General features: G+C 52.8%; 2 protein-coding genes across 3 annotated transcripts in view; one reads left to right on the plus strand and one right to left on the minus strand.

The window, feature by feature from the left end:
* The first annotated feature begins 3,462 nt into the window (after window positions 1-3,462).
* FAM131B (family with sequence similarity 131 member B) lies at window positions 3,463-12,643 on the plus strand. Of its 2 annotated transcripts, XM_045565180.1 has the most exons (8): window positions 3,463-3,644; window positions 6,001-6,110; window positions 6,450-6,485; window positions 6,797-6,890; window positions 7,182-7,379; window positions 8,836-8,979; window positions 9,197-9,652; window positions 10,699-12,643. In XM_045565180.1, the coding sequence occupies exons 1-8, from the start codon at window positions 3,617-3,619 to the stop codon at window positions 10,758-10,760; spliced, it is 1,128 nt and encodes a 375-aa protein (XP_045421136.1). In that variant the 5' UTR covers window positions 3,463-3,616; the 3' UTR covers window positions 10,761-12,643. The 2 variants fall into 2 exon arrangements, with proteins under 2 accessions (XP_045421136.1, XP_045421137.1); XM_045565181.1 differs by having other exon boundaries at window positions 3,552-3,644; window positions 9,197-12,643.
* A 1,072-nt stretch (window positions 12,644-13,715) lies between these two features.
* CLCN1 (chloride voltage-gated channel 1) overlaps window positions 13,716-20,329 on the minus strand; it is a 29,380-nt gene continuing 22,766 nt past the window's right edge. The window contains exons 17-23 of the mRNA XM_045564051.1: window positions 19,472-19,695; window positions 18,959-19,070; window positions 18,543-18,622; window positions 18,253-18,291; window positions 15,024-15,128; window positions 14,849-14,935; window positions 13,716-14,279 (exon numbers count right to left, since the gene is read on the minus strand). Coding sequence (XP_045420007.1) covers window positions 13,908-14,279; window positions 14,849-14,935; window positions 15,024-15,128; window positions 18,253-18,291; window positions 18,543-18,622; window positions 18,959-19,070; window positions 19,472-19,695 — 1,019 coding nt within the window. The 3' untranslated portion in view covers window positions 13,716-13,907. The remainder of the gene's footprint in view (window positions 14,280-14,848; window positions 14,936-15,023; window positions 15,129-18,252; window positions 18,292-18,542; window positions 18,623-18,958; window positions 19,071-19,471; window positions 19,696-20,329) is intronic.

Raw genomic sequence — 20,329 nt, forward strand, 5'->3', positions numbered from 1 at the left:
TTCTTGGGACATTGTCCCCATAAACTTTTTATAAAATATCAATGATTTCACCATTCTTCCACCCAAGCTTCATCATAAATTTGATGTTTGTTCTTGCTTCAATTTTAGCAGAATTTGTGTTGCTGTGATAGGAGCTGTTTCAAACTGATGTTTATCCTTCTTAGTGCCTCACACTCGATCCTGGTCAGACATCTTATAACAAGTTAGTATGAGTTTGTTCAAGAATGTTTAAAACATTCTTGAGATCCATGCACAATTTTTTCATAATACTCATTTTCCATGAAATTTTTAAAGACCCTTCACATAGCTGCTTCTTTGTAAATGCATTAAATAGGAAAATACAGAGGCGGGTTCAATATTACCATAATTTCAAAGTAGTGATGAACATAAAGGATATTGTAAAAACTCTGCAACAACTTTCATGTATGGTAAACATCTGTGATTTTTATTGGTGGTAGACACAATATAATATTAGTACCTCTACTACTACTGTAACTTGCTGCCTACCTGGATAACTGAAGTAAATGGGGAATCTCAGTTACAAGTTTGTGAATATAAACATGTAAGGTCATGAATTCTCGCTTCTGTCCATGGATCCTGGGAGAATAATCCCTGTTTTAGATCGTACCATCAGTGAACTTGGCTGGTTCCTTCTGTCCAAGAGCTATCCACAGGAGACCAGCAACATGAACCAGCAACAACAGAAAGAATAGAGGGTATAATTTCACCTTGAGGCTGTGTCCCCAAAAGGACCAATTAGGAAGTGCCAATGCCACACTGGGGCATTCTGCCAAAGTCCTATATTTTTAGACCTTAGAAATGAACTGGTTAATATTGTGAATTCATTGAGGGTCAAACTATAACCCTAGGTTTGGAGATTTATAAAATGTAGACTTTCCTCAGGGAGTCCCTTAAATTTCTCAGGATGGAAAGACTGAAAAAAGGCAGGAAGAATACGTGTGTGTGTGTGTGTGTATGTGTGTATGTGTGTACATGTATATAATTTTTAAACAAAAAGTGATATACTCTAATTCTTATAGCCTGATGTTTTACAATGTCACAATAGAGCATGAATAATTTTCCATGTTAACAAATACAGAATATAATTGGTGGCTGCATAGTATTCTATTATAGACATATACCATAATTAATTTAATAAATCTCCAGGATTGAATGTGTGGGTTGTGTACAATCCTCATTATGATGTAAACAGTGCTCTAATGAGTGCTGTAGATTAAATATTTGCCCACATTCTAGTGTTCTTTCCTTAGAATATTTCTGTAAATGGAATAGCTGTATCATAATTTAGTAATAACCACAACAGCAATGCATAATTTAAAGATTCTTTTGATCAGTAATGTCAAATTGTCCTCCAGAAAGGTTGTTCTAGTTGATACCAGAAGTAGGATGTTTGGTCTTGGCTCAGGAGATGAGAAAGAGACTGGGAGAATGCCCCTAACTGGTGAGAGTAACAGGATCTCCGTATAAGAAGCCCTGTAGGGAGCAGGAAGGAAGCTGGCAGGATTGTGCCTGGGATATTCTACTTTTTTTTTTTTTGGTACTGGAAATACCTTCAAGACAGAATGTCAGGTGGGACTGAGTCTCCAAGACCTGGGATCCCTCATGTTAACTTGCTTTAAATCATTTGGACAGATCTAGCCTTATATAGCTGTGCTAAGGAGATCAAGGGAAGGGGCTTGTATCCAAGTATGGACCAAAGTAAGGGATATGTAGTAATATATAAATATATATTACTCAGGGAGCACCCCAAGGAGAGAGCAATTTCAGGTGGAAAGTGTAAGCAGGATGGCCACCTGGTCTGCTACCTCCTCTCCTGGCCAGTCCCCTGTCAGTGTTCGCTCAAATAATGTTGGGGTGGGGGGGCATTGCTACAGTAATGAAGGATTTCTATTCTTCCTTTTTCCTTTTTACCATCTTTCCATTTTCTTTCTTTTGTTGTTAGACAATATATATATTCCACGAGGGCAGAAACCATTTGCTACTTCTCTTGTATAACCAACAATGGTAGATATGAAAAAAGAAAATACTTTCTAATTCTCTCCACTGGTATCAGGGCTTGCGACAAATTATACTGGGTCATTAAAATCTAAGCAGACCTATAACTGATTCTCTTCTCCATCATGGTTTTATAGATGTAGATTTGGTTTATTTCTTCATGTATGTAGACCAAAGATCAGTTGTCTCTCCATAATCTCATCTCCCAAATTTACAATTAGATGGTCAGCGTCTTCTCCCACATCTTCATCTTTGATTCCATAGGATGTAGCTCCCCATACATAATTTAAAGGTTAAAAAGTTGCATCCATCAGACTTGGTCTCCCTCTCTGTTAGGAGCCCACACCAGGGACCCCTGGCCCACTGCCCTCTCCAACTTCGGGAGGGACATAAAGGCAGGTGGCGGCAAACAGACCCCGGATTAACATTTGCTTCTCTGAGCACTAACCTGGCTGCTCTCTGACACTTAGGGCTTTCTGGGTATTGTTTGGACAAAAGGGTCTCCTTGCCCTTTCTTATGCATCTTTTCTGGATTCCACTTTTCGCCTGCTGCAACTGCAGTGTCGACTTAACTTTTGCAGCTTAGATCTCGGCTCCTAACCGTGGGGCCTGCGGTATCTCCCCGACCCGTTCCCAGAGGGCAATCTTCCTCTCTTTACTGTGCCGGGACATCCTCGCTCGCATTTGTCCAAGACCAAGGCTCAGAAAAGTTAAATTGGATTTGAAGCGATGTCTTCTAGCCAGGCTTGGGTCCTGAGATTTTCATTTCAGTGTCGCTGCGACTGAATTATCAGTATACGCTCCCCATCCCCAGTCAGGCCTGGAATTAGATTACCTGCACCATCCCCACACCCACCCCTGCACGTCGGAGCACCGAGCAGGGGAAAGTAGAATACACCATGCACTTGCAGAGACTTCACGATCTGTTTGGGTGGCTAAAATAGCGCCCCTGAGACGCGGAGCAACCAAAGCTGTCTCCAGTCACGCTCCTGCGTGTGTCCCAGATGCGGCCCCAGGAAGAAAACAAGTGTTTGCGGAATTTGATGGCCAAGGCCCTTCAGCCCGGTTTTATTCCCACCCCACCCCACTTTCTCCCAGGGCATCCCCAAGCCCCGGCCCGCAAAATCCATCACCCAGAGCCCAAGGGTGGGCTCTGCTTTCGTGCCTGGCTCCTGAGCCTCGAGCCGGGATGCTCCGAGCGAGAGCCGGGCGGGGACTCGGCGAGGGGCCGGCGCGGGGCTGGGGGTCGCGGGGCGCAGGGACGCGGCCGCCGAGGCCCCGCAGCCCGCCCGGGGGCCCGGGAGCCCGGGGGCAGCGCCGCGGCGCGGTCGGGGGCAGGGGCGGGGAGGCGCCCGGCGCAGCCAATCCCGGGGCCGCCCCCTCCCCGGCCGCGGCGAGCCGAGCCGGGGCGGGGGAGCCAGGCGGCGGCGGCGGCGGCGACGGAGGCTGCCGTGGGGAGGGATGGAGAGGGGCGGGGGGAGCGGAGCCGAGCGGAGACAGCCGCGGCGCTGCAGAGCGGCTGGGGCGGCGGCGCGGCTGCCGGTGCTCCCCCCGGTGCGCGCCCCGAGTCGGTGAGGGCCCGGCCCGGAGGCCCGGAGCCATGGGCTGCATCGGCTCCCGGACTGTGGGTGGGTACCGCGGCCTGGCGGCGGCCCGGCCGGGCGCGCCCCTCCCCCACCCCTCGCGCGCCCCCGGGACCCCTCTCCGCACCCGCCTCGCCCAGCCTCGCTCCCGCACTTTCCCTCCGCCCGCTCGCGCTCCCTCCAGTCCGCCTTCCTCCCGCTCTCCTCGCGCCTCCAGGGCCGCCGTCCCTCCGGGCTCTTTTCCTTCTCTCGGTCGCCCTCCCCCGGGCGCGGTCCCTTGCTCCATCATCTCTCCATCAGCCTCCTTTCCGCTCCTCGGCCGCTCGGCCCTACTCTTGGTCCCCTCATCCCTCCTCCTCCAGGCCATCCGCCTCGACTCCGGTCCCCTGCGCCTCCTCGCCCCCTCTGTCCTGGGGCAGCCCCTCTGCTGGGGACCCCTGCTGAGGGTCCTCGGCCGCTGCCTGTGCCCCGAGTGTCTTTCGCACGCCCCCACCCCACCCCCGCCACCGCCTCCGTCTGGCTCGGGTGTTTTGCCCCGGCCCTTTCCCTCTCCGTTGCCTTTTTCTGTCGCTCCTGCCTCCTCCGATTTGCTTTGTTCACGTGCATTTTCCCTCTGGGGCGGGGGCGGGATGCGCCGTGCCTCGCGGAGGGGCTGGGTTCGGCGCCCGCAGGGAACGGGGCAGGGCTGGGGCGGGAGGAGGAGCGGGGGGAGCTGGAGGAGGCCAGGGTGAGGGACCCGAGGGGTCGGTCGCCAGCCGCCCTGGAGGGTGGGGCTGCACCTGTCGGCAGGGGCCGGCGGGGCGGGGCCAGCTCTTTATTTACCTTTGGCGGGGGGAGGGAAGAGAGGCGCCTCCTAACCCGTGGTCTCCCTGCAGCCTCTGCCTTGCTACCGCCGACCCCCCACCGCGTGCACCCACTCCACTCTCAGCTCAACAAATAGATCCAACCCTCTCCCAAACCCCCCAATTTTTCCCATTGCAACTCCCAATTTCTCCCGCCTACACCTCCCAGTGACCTCAGGCTGAGAGAATAACTCGTATTATTATTACAAACTCTCCAAGCCCGATTTCTGAGACCCGATTTATTTCCATGGATACCCCCTCCTCCTCTGCTGTCACCTCTGCCGTTCTCTTCCCTCCCCCTCCCTGCCCCCCGCGGCTCTGACTCAGCTCTCCCTCTTCCACAAAGGCCACCTCCCCTCTCTCGGGCTCTGCCCTCCCCCGGGGCTCATCTCCTCACATTGTGCTCTGCCGCCCCGTCCCTGCTGTCCGTGTCCAAATGTCCACTTTTCCTCTTCTTCCCCAGCCACGGCTTCTGGCCTGGCCCATCTCACCACTCCCCTGGAGCCCCAAGTGACAGCAGGCCAACTTTAGAGGGCTTCCGTCTCCCTCAGCCCCTTCCTCTGCACCAGCTGTGCTGTTGGGTGCCCAGTGCCTTCTGCCCAAGCTGCCCTTCCGTGCACCGCTTCCCAAGAATGGGCCGTAACCCGAAACTCAGAGTCATAAAGGCACATGTGTGTACAGGACCTGTAAGGGCAGATGGTTCAGGCAGCCATCCCATGCTTGACCCTTTACAACCAATGGCCCCAGGTGCTGCTTCTCCAAGGAGTCTCCCTTCCTGCGAAGCTGACCTTAGCAATGACCATCCATCCTCCAGTTTCCCAGCCAGCTCTCAGACCCCTGACCACCCACTCCCACTGTCTTGTCTTCTCTCTGACTTGAATTCCTATTCTTTTAACTCTTGTTTTAAAAAGTTCTCACCTCTCCTTCTGCTTCTCTCCTTCCTCTCCCCGCTTCCCTCCACTTCAATCCATCACTTGTCTCCCCGCAGTCAGGTGAAATGTCTCCTCTCTCGCTTCACTTCTCTGCTATCACTGCTTCTGGGAGAACACACCCAACTCCCTGCCGTCCCCTCCAAGTCTTCTTCCTGCAGGACTCACCGACTCCTGTGGAGAGCCTGTTAGGGAAGACACATTCCACCCACCCCACACCGAGAGGAGCTTCCCCCTTGAGAAGCTCTGCCCTTATTTGTAGAATGACAGCAGGGGAAAGGCCCGGCTCCCATATAGAAACCCTCAAAGATTCCTCAGGATGGAGTAAGAATTGTTTTCCTGCTAAAACCCAGCCCCCGATCCCTCCATGTAAACAACAACAGATAAGGCCGTAGAAAGAACACTTAGTTTCTGAGTGTGCTATTCTTGGTTGAGCTAAAACTGAATATTTTGGCTCAGCATTATTATTTCTCTCACCAAAAATGTGGGGACAGTGGGGCTGTAAGAGGAAAGGGGCCATCAGCTGGAGGGAAGGGAGGGGTGTGAGGAGCTGGCCCCAGTGTGTGGCCTGGGCATTTTCTGGGGGCCCCAGGAGGTGAGGGCAGAGCAAGTAACCTCTGGCCCCTCCAGGGAACGAGGTGATAGCAGTGGACTGGAAGGGCCTGAAGGATGTCGATCAAATCAACATGGACAGCACCAGCTCGCTGCACGGGAGCAGCCTCCACCGGCCGTCCACCGAGGTGAGGCCCTCCGTGCTCAGCGGCCCCCTGGCCAAGGCCTCTGAGAGACCAAAGAACCACCATGAATAAGGCCCCCTAGCCTCTAGCTGCCTGATCCTTGAATTTTCTTTCTAAACTCCAAGGCAACATCCCAAACACTCCTCCTAACTGACACTTTTACAGAACATTTCTCCTGACCTTCCTCAAAACACATGCTGAACATTCCACACAGACATCCTAATTCCCTATGTTAGGCTCAGGAAAGCCTTCCCCACTCCACACACCCCTGGAAGTCCCTCTGAGGAAGGTGGGGTTACTTGCATTCCTGGGATGCCCATTGCCTTTCCTCTCTCCTCACAGCAAACTCGAACCGATTTCTCCTGGGACGGCATCAATGTGAGTGCAGCTGCCCCCAGACCTCCCCAGTCCTCCCGACTCCTCTTCCTCATACTCTCCCTTAGACCTTACACAGAACATGGTGCTCCCTGACTCCAACAAGCTCTGTGAGCCCTCACATTCTCCACCCGTCCCCAGTTCCCAGGTGGTTGGGGCATACACCTCCTTGGGACTTTTGGGTATAGCAGTTTGCCTTACCACCTGCCCTAGCTCTGATCCTTCTTCCTGGAAATCATGAACTCTCCTCCATATATAAAGCACATCCATACCTTTTTGTTCCTCTGCCGTTCCTGCCATGTTCCCTATCCTAGCTCTCCATGGAGGACACCACTTCCATTCTTCCGAAGCTTAAGCGAAACTCCAACGCCTATGGCATTGGGGCCCTGGCCAAGTCATCATTCTCAGGTGAGACTCCCGACCTAGGGATGGCACCCTGGTGGGAGAATGCCTTCAGGCTCCTGGTCTCAGTCTCCCTGCTCATTCAGACTCAATGAAGACCTTTATCCCCACACCCCTGACCTAGCTGCCCTTTCTGTCAAGCCTCTCCCAAACTCCAGGCTACCCCCATCTGTGCAGTCCTAGGGGCTACCTGTCCCAATGGATAGAGTCCATGGAACTAGGGTGGGGCAGTGGGGAGGGTCTGGTATGGGTATTGTGTGATATTCTGGAGGGTGTGGGAAATGTCTGGCCCTTTAGGGATCTCTCGAAGCATGAAGGACCATGTGACAAAGCCCACAGCTATGGGGCAAGGCCGGGTGGCCCACATGATTGAGTGGCAGGGCTGGGGGAAGACGCCTGCCATTCAGCCACAACACAGCCACGAGGCCGTGCGCAGGGATACAGATGCCTACTCCGACCTCAGCGATGGCGAGAAGGAAGCACGTTTCTTAGCAGGTACTCGTATCTCAGATCCTCAAGAGACACATTTTCAGGTTGGCCAGGGACTGACATTCCAGCCTGGCTCCCTGTGGCAGGATTGTCTCTACCCATATGTTGACCATAGGCTTACATTCCCCAAACAGCTTGAATTTCAAAAATTTTGACTTGTTAATTCTGCTAAGTGCCCTCAATGATATTTTAATAATCATTTCATAAAATGAGGAGAATTAGATGGAATTTGTGGTCCACCTGTCCCAGATGCCTTCTCTTTTCATTGTTGGGACTGTCCAACCCCTGGACTCCCTTAATACAGGAGAAAAATGCAGGGGCCTTGGTCTTTGACAGGCTCTGCTTCTACTCACATTTCTAGAAGTAAATGGAAGAAAGGCCTTGGGGATCTCTTCTAGCCTTTGCCCATCAGCTTTTGCTGTCATGAATTCACTTGCTGGACTCATTACGGTGAAAACAACTAGACAATCAAGAGAAGTGGGTGATGGAACAGGTGTCTGCAGAAGGTTTAGTTCAAGGAAAGCAGTGTATGTCTGATGATAGGCACATAGTGTGCCTGCAAGGGTGCCCTAGCCCTAGTGTCAGGTCTCAATAAGAAGCCTAGGAAGAGGGACAGGTCTGGAAGAGAAGGGAAGTTCTTTGTGTGAGTGACATGGGTGGTAGAAGAAGTATGGGTGCGGAGGGTGACACACTGACAGGGCAGTGGCAGTGGCAGTGTTAAGCTTCAACTCACTCATGGCTTTGACCAGAATCGGGACCCCCAAGTCTATGCATCCCCTCCATGTGCCCTCCATTCTTCCAATCCCTTGAACTTTCAACTTTATGTCACTGTAGACCCACAATCCCACGATGCTCTCTTGGGAGTTCTCTGTTCATGTGGAAACCTACCCTCTACGTTATAATTCCTGAAAACCTCCAAAAATAAATTTCTGGAAATCCCTAATTTTAGTTCCCAAGGATATCTCACCAGAAGACCCCCAACTCTTTCCCCTCAGGAATCCTAAATCTGACGTTTTGGGAAGTCCCCTACGATTTTGCCTTGTTTCAGGGCATATACAAAGGCTGCTGTCCAATACAGCAGCCACTGGCCACAGGTAGCTGTTGAGAACTTGCAGGGTGGCTCGTCTGAATGAGATGTGCTGTAAGTGTAAAATGCCAACAAGACTTCCAAGACTTCGTACAAATAAAAGAATGTAAAATATCCCATTAGTCATTTTTATATTGTTTATATGTTGAGGTGATAATCTTTTTATATATTGGATTAAATAAGATATATTATTCAAATTAATTTTACCTGTTTCTTTTTAATTTTCTTAAATGTAGCTACTAGAAAATTTTAAATTATACCAGTGGCTTGCATTATATTTCTATTGAACGGCGCTGCACTAAGCTGTCCGCCACCCCATGCATGTATCTATGGGTTCCCCAAGGCATTTTGTGGTCACTGCATTTCTTCTCACAGGCGTCATGGAGCAGTTTGCTATCTCCGAGGCCACACTCATGGCCTGGTCTTCCATGGATGGTGAGGACATGAGTGTCAACTCCACACAGGAGCCATTAGGCTGCAACTACAGTGACAACTACCAGGAGCTGATGGAGAGTCAGGGTGAGAATCCAGCCCCTGGGGCCCACAAGGCCTCCCCAGCTATCTAAGCTGTCTCTACTCATCTCTGTTCTTTTGAGACTTCCTTGTCCATCCCTCAGCTTTCCTTCTCTCCCATCTACTCTCTGTGTCCTCTCTGTCTGGCTCTCAATTCTCTGTGCTGTCATTACTGCCTCTGGTATTTCTGTGGCCCCACTTACCTCTGTGATTCTCTTTCCAGATGCCCTGGCTCAAGCGCCCATGGATGGATGGCCTCACTCCTATGTGTCCCAGGGCATGTACTGTCTGGGGTCATCGGATGCCTGGGAAGCAAGCGACCAGTCTCTCATTGCCTCCCCGGCCACAGGATCCTATCTTGGCCCCGCATTTGATGACTCACAGCCCAGCTTGCATGAAATGGGGCCTTCCCAACCTGCTTCCGGATACTCTGCTCAGGAACCTCCGCCTTTGCTGGGGGGAGACACTGACTGGGCTCCAGGGGTGGGCGGGGTGGACCTGGCACGGGGCCCTGCCGAGGAGGAGAAGAGGCCATTGGGCCCCGAGGAGGAAGAGGATGCGGGATGCCGGGACCTGGAGTCACTTTCCCCACGAGAAGACCCTGAGGTGTCCACTGCTCTCAGCCGGAAGGTGTCTGACGTCACATCCTCAGGCGTGCAGTCCTTTGACGAGGAGGAGGGTGAGGCCAACAACTAGTTTCCTCCCCCGACCCCTGCCTTCCACCCCCACCTGAGGGCCGTGCACCCTCCCTTCCCCCGGCGGTACAGCTGACACTCAGCAGCGAAGGTGGGGAAGTGGAGGAGCAGGAGGGGATTGTCCAGGCTTACGCTCTAGAACCACAGGGCCAGGAACTGAGACCCAGGCACCCAGAAGGCTGTGAACTTGGCGTGGCTGCGGGAGAAGGGCCCGGGCGGTGGGCTTCTGGGTCTGTGCCCACGAGCCGCCAGTGCGTGCAGCCTGGGGGCAGGAGCGCAGCGGCCCAGCCGAGACTGGACCTCAGTTCTTCACTCCCCGATTCCGTCTTCCAGGAGTCTTGACTGTGCTGTCTGAATACCTCCTTTCTCCATTTCACTCTTGCTTTTCCCGACTGTTTTCTCTGGCTGTGGCCCCAGCTCATCCCTACTGTGAGGAACAGAGCTCAGGGGCCGCGGGACGCGGCTGGCCGGCGCACAGGGACGGCAGCGACTGCGTGGAGGCCCAGTCTGCCCTCAGCGGGTCATCTGGCTTCTGAGATCGGGAGTGGAGGAGGAGGTGGACGTGGCAGCTGGATTTATGGGGCGCACAGATGTGATTCTTTATGTCAAGGCCTGCCCACAGACGAGTCACCGATGAGACCAAGAACCAACACGGCCACTTGTTCTGGGATCTTGAATATCCCGTGGCTGAAAGGAGTATTCTAAAGGATCTGGGAAAAGACCCTGCCAGGGGCTGGCCGCTCCAGCTCTTGCTTCCCTTCCTGCCTTCTTCCGTCCCTGCTCTGGGAGCCCGTGAAGGCTCTGTCTGCCCCTACCCACCCCTAATTCTCTGGAGCTGTTTACACTTTTCTCTTTGCCTTTTCTACATTTTTATAACTTCTTGGGGACTCAGGGTTGAGTGGGGTGGAGGGAGGAGTCGGTGCTGTCACTTTCCAGGCTGGGCGGGGCTGCTGGCCAAGGGCCAGGGTGGGCGCTCGTCTACTGCCCCTTCGTCAGCTCCTCACGGTGGCTGTCCTCGCCCCCTGCTCAGGCCTCCTGCCCAGGAAGAGAGACACAGCAGCGGATTCTTCCTTCCAGGACAGTTTACCGTGAGGCACAAGCTTGCCCTTCCACACCCACTTGCACCCTGGTGGGGACTCTGAGCAGCATGTGAGCCCCAGCACTACTGTAAGAGCGCATGCCGGCAGGGGACGGGCAGAGGACACAGCAGTGCCGTGGGACTCCCTGGCCTTTGGCGTAGGCAGTTTGGGGAGGAGAGAGAGGCCTAAGAGGTTCATTGCCCTAGTTCCCTGTTTCCCCGTTGCAGGCTCCAGCTCCCAGCCCTGGTATCCTACCCACTCTCAGTCAGGGGTCCTATTACTTGCATCCTCTGCAGGGAAGGGAGCACTGACATCTTCTCCCAGACCCTGGGCACAAACTTCCCCTGACCCCTGGACCCCAGACTTCTATTGCTTTGGAATGAGGAGGTTGAGAGTTGGAGGTGTTTCTGTCCATCTATGACCCCACCCTGCCGCCAAGTTCATACTCATGACGTTCACACACATGCTTCTGAAATGCAGCCAGGGCAGGGGGTCTCGTGTCCTCCAGTGGAGGGAGAATGGTTATCCTGAGGTTGGTTCTTGGAGAAAACATGGGAGTAGGTGTGAGCCAAGGTAGGTGCAATCACCTACTCTCATGCAGCCTGCACAGAGGAGGCCTCTTGTGCTTGGTAACATGTCCTGACTCAACATCCCAGGACCGCATTTCTAGGAGCGCTAGGAAGTGGTCCAGCATGCTCACCCTGGCAGCTGTCCCCTGCCCATCTGCTGCAGGCCCTGGGGTTTTGCATGCTCACCTGACCTTCCTCCCACGGGGTACCCGGTTCCTCACCTTCTCCAACCTGCTCTATCACCACGTCATCTCTTTCTCTCATCTCCTCCCCTCAGTGCCCGTATTCTCCCCCAGACCACGGTGGATGTCTGATCCAGTGAGCCGGTTCATTTGTTACAGTTCCTTTTTGCCCAAGGCCCTGGGAGTAGGAAGGGTAGACTATAGCAGCTTTCCTCCCTCCTTCCCTTTCCCAAGGAACCCAAATGGTCCCTGACAAAAGATGACTAAAGGTCTGAAGGCATCTGGCAGGATTGATAGATAAGCAGAGGCTTGGAGTCCCCAGGGAGTGGGCACGTCACTGTAGACCAGAGGTCAGGTGGGGGCCTGCCTTTTGCAAGGAGCTCCCACTCCACTCTGAAGAGGGAGGAGACCCGAGGAGCTGGCCTGGGACCATCTTGGGACTCTTCTGGACAGAGGGACTGCCTCTCTGGTGCTGGGCACAGGGTGCATGGGGATTTGCTTCTAGCCTATTTGGGGGAGGGGGGGCATGTGCAGGAAGAGGCTATCGGGGGGTGGGAAAGGGTCGCTTTTCCTTTGGGGTTAAAGGCTGTGCAGCACGTTTTACAGCAGTCCTGGAACAGGGCTGTTTTTATATTCTTGTGAATGAAACTGCTCTTGCTAAATGATTTTCTTTTGGGGGGGAGGGGTGCACTTTCATTTTCAATTGACTTTATTAAATGAAAATCCAAATCTTCCATTCCTCCCCTTCCATTGCCCCCTCCCCCCCACACCTTCCTTCTCGTCCTTGTGTTAAGGAGGGGATCTGGGGAATGAGTTTACTGTCTCCTTCCTGTCCCCATCTGTGTACCCCACACTTCGTCTTCCAGGTCTGGGAAATATCCATTTTTATGGCCAGTCTTAGCATGTTTTCTTAATGTGACATTCCCACCCCAGGCCCAAGAGAGATTCTATGACATATATTACAGAGAGAATTCTATATCAATATATATAAATATTATAGATTATGTACACACGGGCTCGGGCTCGAAAGCCCACCGCGAGCCCCCACCCAGGCTTCAGCGTCTCTCTTGGCCTGGGGCGGGGGAGGGATGTGATGTGGAGAGGGCTAGAGGCTGTGTTCAATGACACTAAACAGAATGGTGGCATCCTTTGACTATGCGTGTCTTATTTGGGGGATGGAGGAGGCGGGGCACAGGGGAGGAGAAGGAGGGGAATGTCGGAGAGGAGGCCTGTGGGGTCAGGGCAGGAAAGCCTTGCGTATGGAGCAAGGGTTTGGGGATGCTCACAGCACAACCAGCTCCCGCTGCTGATCTGGGGAGGGTGAGGATGTGATTGTCCCGCATGTGGGCAGCACCAAAGAGGCCGGCCATCTTGACGCTACACTCCCAACCTTCCACCCCTAGGACAGGCACCTGAGGAGCTAGTCTGTGAGGAGGCTGGTGTCTGAGTGACCCAGTGACCTAGCTGCTCTGAGCCTCAGTTCTTGGCAGGAGAGGCGTCAGCCACAGCAGCTCTGGGGCAGAGCTGACCCTTGGCAGGACAAGCCAGTGACTACAGCAGGGAGAGGGAGGATGCTTTTCCCAGGGAGTGACCTGGGCATCACAGGCTGTGCTGTGAGGTAGGAGGACTTTCTGCCAGAGAGAGCCATGTGACACCGTGGGCACTGGTTGTTAGGGAACAGGGTAGCTGCCCCTTCCCCACCGAGCCTTTGGCAACCTTTCCTGACAGGCTGCTGCCCTCGCTAGTCCTTCTAGTCGCATTTCGCTGCTGAAGCGGAGGGGGATGTGGTTGGTCGCTTGCTGCCCTAGTCATGCCCAGCCTGGGCCTGAAGGCAGGCGGCGGGGGCAGGGAGGGCGGAGACAGACTGCTGTGTGCATGTGGCTTGGAGGGAAGCAGCTGTGGCCTGTTCAGAGGCACATTCTGAGGTGGTCAGTCCCTGAGGCCACGACCTGGTCCCATCTCCTCCTCCCATGTGGTGCTTACAGAGCCACATCATTCTGGGCCTCTCTTCACCCACCTCCTGCAGACACAGGAAGGCAGCCAGGCAAGGCCAGCCAGGCGCTGGGACAAGAGCCCTGGGGAGTTGGGGGTGGGGGACGAGGGGAGGCAGAGAGGCAGGGCATTCCCTACCCGCACCGGGAAAACTCAGGAAGCCCCACAGAATAACAGGGGCCTGCCACCAGAGTTAGAACCGCCTGCCTGTCTGGGAATGGGGGAAGCGGTCGAATTGACCACGGCCCCTCCCTGCCCAAGTTCTGACTCCTCCTTTAAGACTATCACTATCACATTTAAAAATCCCTGGGAGGGGCCAAGACTTTGGGTGAGTTCTCCAACTTCAGGACACACCCTGTCCCACACAAGTCCACCCCAAGTCACGGACAGTCTTTATAAGGAGGTCCCAGGAGGTGGTCAAAGGATCAGTTCATCCTCATCCTCCTCATCCGTGGACCGCAGGCTGGGGCCCTGCAAGATGTCGGCCAGCTCCTCTTCTGGCCCCGGACCCTCCACCAGCTCCAGCTCCTCCAGCTCGCCCTCCACCTTGGCTGGGGCCCCGGAGAGAAGGGGCTCTGGGGAGGGGGAGGGCACGGGGCTCTCCGGGGAGGCAGGGGCCACATCCCCTGCTCCGGTGGCCCCTGGTCCGTCCTCGGGTAGGCTCCAGCCCTCTGCAGGAGGGGGTGGTCCCCCAGGACTCTTTCGAGTTGAAGTTGTGTTCCGAAAGCTGGCAAGAGGAGGACGGAGCTGCACTCCAGACTTGGTGTGCCCCTCGATGGCCTTCTGTAGCTGGGAGCAGCAGGAAAGGAAAGAGGGCACAAAATTGGAAAGAGAAGGAAGACGTGGGCAGTGGGAGAGAAGTGGACAGGAAGGAACAGATCCTGCAAAAGCACAAAGGGATGGGGAAGCTACAGAGGGGCAGGACAGAGGCGACACAGAACAATCAAAGGAAGAAGACAGAAGGACAGGAGAAGGGGCAAGACAAAGAGACCTGCCTGCACAGCGGTGAATCCCAAGCCCCTGCTTCAGACCTGGGGTGACCCTTCCTGCCTTCCCCATAGCTCACCACCAGGAACTGTGACTCATGGCCCGAACCCCCATCCAAACCCACACCACCCACGAAGGGCATGTGGGTCCCAGCTGGGGAGAACTGTCTCCTTCAGGACTGTGGCTGCAACAAGCTTGGCAACCCCCTCTACTCCCACTGGCTGCTCACCCCAGGCCCCCATCTCTGCATGAGAAATGGAGAGGGAAATCTGAGGGACTTCCAAGATGCTAACAGCACCCCTTCCCCTCCCGTAGCCCTGATCCTGTGCTCACCCTCCCTCCTGCTGCTCCAATGGGACACATCTGATTACCTCCTCCAGGGCCAGGACGCCTCTGAGCTTCCCCATGCTGGTCACATAAGCAAGGTGGAGGCCGAGGAGTGAGAACAGCGTGTGAGTCTGGAGGGAGAGCACAGGTCAGCGCACGTTTCTTGCCCCACACTCCCCCTGCCCTCCCTGAAGCCCTGAGCTGTCAGCAAGGACTTGCCTTATGCAGGGTCGTCTGCTCCACCAGCTGGAAGGGAGACTGGTCGATACAGCAGCAATCAAAGCAGACAGGCTGGCTCAGCTGCTCCTGCTCCCAGGCCTCGATCTGCCAGGCAGAGGAGGAAAGTCACCCAAATCACAGAGCTTCCTTCAACCCTAGATACCTGAGTGGGACCCCAAATAGCCCTCCTGGACCTGCCCAGGATCCTGAAACATGCAATGACCCATCCTAGATCCTCCAGGTCAGTGGCTCTCCCCTTCTTCCTGGGTGACAGTTCCTGCCCTGTCGTCCCTCATTAGGCCCCCACCCCAACGTGCACCCCTCCCCTGGCACCCAGAATAAGGATCCCTCTTCTAGTCCCCCATCCCTCCCATGCCCTGGTGCCCCAAACACTTGTAATTTCCAGCCTGTCTCTCCTGGTTTATTTTCCACTACTTCTAAAAGATCGGGGCTCCAGGCAAACCAGACTGCTTTCTGCTCTTCAAACATGCCTTCCTCTTTGTCTGGCTGTTCTTGCCACCTGGGGTTCCTGTAGCCGCCCCACCTGCCTGGCCTGTGTGTATTCCCCGCTCTCCCGATCACACGTGCTTCTCTTTTTTGATTCTGTAGTACTTTGCCGGTCTCTTCTTTTTAGAAATGACATTGGTCATGCTCAGTCTTGTGTGGCCATCTGTCTTATCTCTGCCGACTGCATGTGAACTCCTCGAGAGTGCTATGTGGCATCGATTGGTGTATATTCTGGAGAAACCAGCCCGTTCGCCTCTCCCGCCGGAGATCACAGTAAGTATTGGTTAAATCTGAAGAGCTGTACTGGACCTCATGGCACTTAGTTGACTCAAGCAAAGCCAGTTTTTGTTTGTTTTTGTTTTTTTGTCTATGACAGAAGCATTAAGGCACAAAGGCCAACTATCCTTGTGACTTTAGATATGCACTATGAAATCCCCATGATTTCAAATAATCCATTATATCTCTGTCTTTCATAAATTTATCTAAGATTTTCTAAAATTGCTTTTCAGCCAGAACCCTCTAATGATCTAATACTCTGTTTTTCTGTTTGTCCAAATCTACATCTTGTAAGCTTTGGAGAATATCACTAGGCCATTACCTAGTTCTAGGGTCTAGTGCACAGTCCACAGTGACACTGCCTCCACCAGTCCTGTCCTGATATTTCTGGACTGTAGTCACGCCTCTGCTACACTCTCATCTTCCTAACGGATCACGCAGGGTGGAACCAGCTCTCATAGCACAGGATGGACAACCACTTAGAAGGTGTGTTATAGAGAAGCTTTATGTATGGGATGGGGACTAGACCTTGCCAATCCTAATGTGGCAGATCCTGTCCTCTTGGGTCCCTTCTACGATCATCTGTGGACTTCTCAGGTTCCATTTTTACCTTTCCATAACAACACCAGCAGCAACATTTTCAGGGAACATTTATCAAGGACTTCCTCTGTGCCGAGCATTACTGTAATCACTTTACATGTATTAGCTCATTTAATCCTCTCCGACAATTCTATCATCTTCATTGCACAGATGAGGAAACAGAGGCACAGATTGAATAGTTGCCCAAGTTTACACAGTAATTGGTGGAGCTGTGCTTGTAACCTTGACGGCTGATTGTGTTCCAGGTACACCCCTAGCTTTTGTCCAAGGGCAGGAGGATGTTGCTGTGGAGTCTGATGTGTTTCCCTACTTAGAAAGCCCAGCACCAGTTAGAAACCAGAGTGCTGTGCATACCTCAGAGTATGCAGAATTAAACAAATCAAAGCAGGGACTTCTGATGACATATAATTGAATTCTTTCAACATTACCATACTGTCCCCATACTGTTTTTTGTCAATATCAACATCTTGATATTGTCAAGGGTGTCATTTTATCTGGTCCGAAAATATCATGTTCAAAATATCCTGAATTTTGAATTCTATTGCATCTTATCCCTCCAAAATGTCTCCAAGAACTGCAGGAGAGTTGGTAACTTCTTAAAGTCTTCCTTGGAAAAGATATAAGCTAGAAACGTGTGATCTATCTTCTTCTTAACCACGGCTGCACTTGATCTCTGGTTGTCGATAAATAGCCGGATCAAATAGCTGTTTTTCTCTCTTTAATGCATTACAAAACCCTCATTATTATTGTTTTTAGCAACCTAACAAAGTACTCCTTAATTGCAATTATGACCCTTCTGATTCCTGCTTGTGGGCAGAGGAATGGTTTTTCTTTTTCCTCTGTGATCATCTGTTTGATTTTGGCATAAGTCATTTGTCAGAAATGTGTGTGATTTGAGGAGTGGCAAGGGGAGAAAAGAAGGTTTCCTTTCTCTCTTGTCACTCACAACCCCCTCCTCCAACCGCGTAGTGCTTTTAATATTCAACACATATTTATTCTGGATGTCACATAAGATGTTTATTTTAATATAATATCCACTGTGGTTTTGGGGTCAGCTTCATACTTTAAAAAGCTCTACCTTTGCCGCCTTTGCAGTGAGACTCATTCTCTTTTACCATATGGAATAGTTGCTAATTGATTTTCCGTTGTTGTTGTTCCTCTACCCCCGAGGGTGTTTCCTGATCAGGACTGGTTAGTTGCCTGTTCCCAGTGGCTGCTCCACATTCTGCTCCCTCCTCACAACCAAGCGCAGTCCCTATGCTTGATTTTTCTCTCTCCTAGATTTGATAACTATCTCTTTCAGGAAATAAGCATTTGTCCTGACAAGGCACCGTGGTCATTATTTGCCTTGTGTTTGTAGTTCCTCCCAGTCTTGCTGCCTGACATTTTCTAGTCGTCCTTGGTCTCAGGGCCCTGATCAAGGCAGCACTGTAAGCTCTGCCAGGCGCATGTCCCCACCTCCCTTTGATGCTATTCTTCCACACTGCTGTGTTTTAGTGCTGGCCCCCCTGGTGCCATCTTACTTCAGTAGAGCCCTGCCTGGTCCAGGATGTCCCTATTCTCTAAAAGATCCAAGGCTCATATTGGCACCATGGTCCCACTTACACATGGAGGCTCAAAACTTCCTCTTCTGAAACAACCGTGTCCCTCTGAGAACACTGCCAAGTCCTGCCACATGCTCATTACTCTCTCCTTAACTGACCTTATTTCCAACCTCTCAAAATACTTTCCAATCTAGATTCACATTTTATTCTTACGACAACACAATATAGAAGGTAGGAAAAAAAATAGCTATATCATCATTTGCCAGAACAATCCACCCCAGGTTGCTGTTTCCCTTACTTACCTCTTCAGGTGACATGGTATCCACTAAATCCATGGCATCCTAGAGAAGAAAGACATAGATCCTAGTTCTTTATCTTTTCTTCCCCTGGAAGCTGTGATTCCCACCGAAACAACAGCCATTCCTCCCTGGCCAGAGCCACAGATGTCTCCTTGCCAAGTCATCATCCCTTGCACCTGATCAAACGTCTCCTCTGTGGTGGGTCCTCTGCCCCTCTGATTTAAGAACCATGAGTTTCTCCCTTCTCAAAGACTCCCTTTCCCCTGTTCCTCCCGCACCACATCTCCTCTCACCTGGACTGCTTTCTTCTTTGCGGGTCGAGCCCTGCCCAGCAAGCAGCGCAGCAGGGACTGGAAGACGGAGAGTCTTTGACCTGAGGGGAGTGGCAAGCAGATGCAAATGGAAAACAAGCAATGTCCACCCCGTAGGAAACGACCAGGGGTTACCGAATGGTCCCTGACACTTTGTCTCCAAAGAACTGCCCTTCCCAGGGGCCTCCACAGACACCCTCTCTTCTACCCTTCCAAATCACCCTCTGCCCCCACTCCTTGGGAGAGTAGCATGGACAATCAGTGAATGAAAAAGGACCCCTCCCAATGCCCGGCTATCCCCTAGCCTCACACCTCCTCACGGGAGTAGCCCTTAGGTTGAGGTGGGCCCAGTCATAACTCGGGGGCATGAGTTGGGGTGCATGACAGGGGAGCGTCACCTGCAGGCTCTGGTGCCTCTGGCTGCTGTTTGTGGTCGGGCAGGGGCCCGTTGGGCTCTTCTGGGGACAGGCAAGCAGTAGGAAAGGGGTGAGGAGGAGGAGAAGGAGGCAGCTGTAAGAAAGAGCAAGAATTTTCAGTCTCAGAGGCAGAGGCTGCCTGGGGCTTCCCTGCCCTCACTGGTGGGTGTCCAGGGGAATCTGCCTAACTCTGTTCTTCCCCCGTCCCCAGTTCAGAAATCCTATATCCCTTTGAGTTCTCATCCATGCCATCATCCACAACCTATCTCCTTCAGTCCAGGGACCCAGGGGCATTGGTCTTCTAGGCACTGGTCCAGAATTTCTGGCTTTCTCGAGGATCAGCATCTCCCTCCCCTTCCTACTTTTCCTGCACCTGTCCTGGCCCAGCCCAGCCCAGAACCACCCGACGGTGGGACGCGGCGGGCTGGCGACCCCTGCTGACGCCTTTCCTTTAGCCCGTATCCATCTGCTCCCGGACCTTCCCAGCGCGGTCACCTCGATCCTCCCAGAGAAGTCCTCGTCGTCATCCTCATCCACGAAGGCAAAGGACTCGGGCCGGCCGCGATGCGCGCCGGGGAGCGCCCTCCCGTCGTACGGCAGCTCCGACAGCTTCCGCGCCATGTCCTGCGCCGCCCGCAGCCTCCGCTCGGGACACAGGTGGCGCTGCAGGAGTGACTGCAGCTCTGACCGCTCCACGGAGCCCAGCAGGATCATGGAATCTGCGGGGAACCGCGCCCAGCCTGAGGCCCCGTGGACCAGCAGCCCAGCCCCGCGTGGCTTTCCCCGCTCTCTCCCTCTCTTCCTAAAAGCCATGTCAAAGAGCCGCCCGCATCAACCTCACTCAGTCCCTTTTATTTCACCCATTTAGCAGGTGCAGACCATTTGATAGAACACTAATTGGTGCTAATTTGTACTTCTTTTGATGCAGCGCATATATGGACTGTTAGCGGATAGGTGAGTCGGTATTAAAATAGACTAATCAACGCTGTCCAAATGAAAAGAAACCTGAAAAGCCATTCAAACAGGCTGAGATGTGAACACGCTTTAAAGGAAATCTCCAAGCAATATAAACGTTATATCTCTACCCTGCAAGAAGGGAAACAAGGGAACTCTCCCTTTTGTATCTGACGTTTAATCATTAAAGAACCCGGGTTCTTCTAGGATATAAACAAAATGCCTACTTTTCCTGAGAAGGTCTTTTATATGTTTATAAGAATTCTGCTACTATAATTAACATTTTCATTAAGTTTTAAGGCCATGCAATTGTGGCAGTGTTACTGAGATCAATTTTACTGTTAGGTCTCAGTCACTTCTATGAAAACCTTGCACCCTGTTGACTGTGCCCCAGTTCCA

The sequence above is a fragment of the Lemur catta genome, chromosome 11 (genome assembly GCF_020740605.2).
Source record: "Lemur catta isolate mLemCat1 chromosome 11, mLemCat1.pri, whole genome shotgun sequence".
Classification (NCBI taxonomy): domain Eukaryota; kingdom Metazoa; phylum Chordata; class Mammalia; order Primates; family Lemuridae; genus Lemur; species Lemur catta.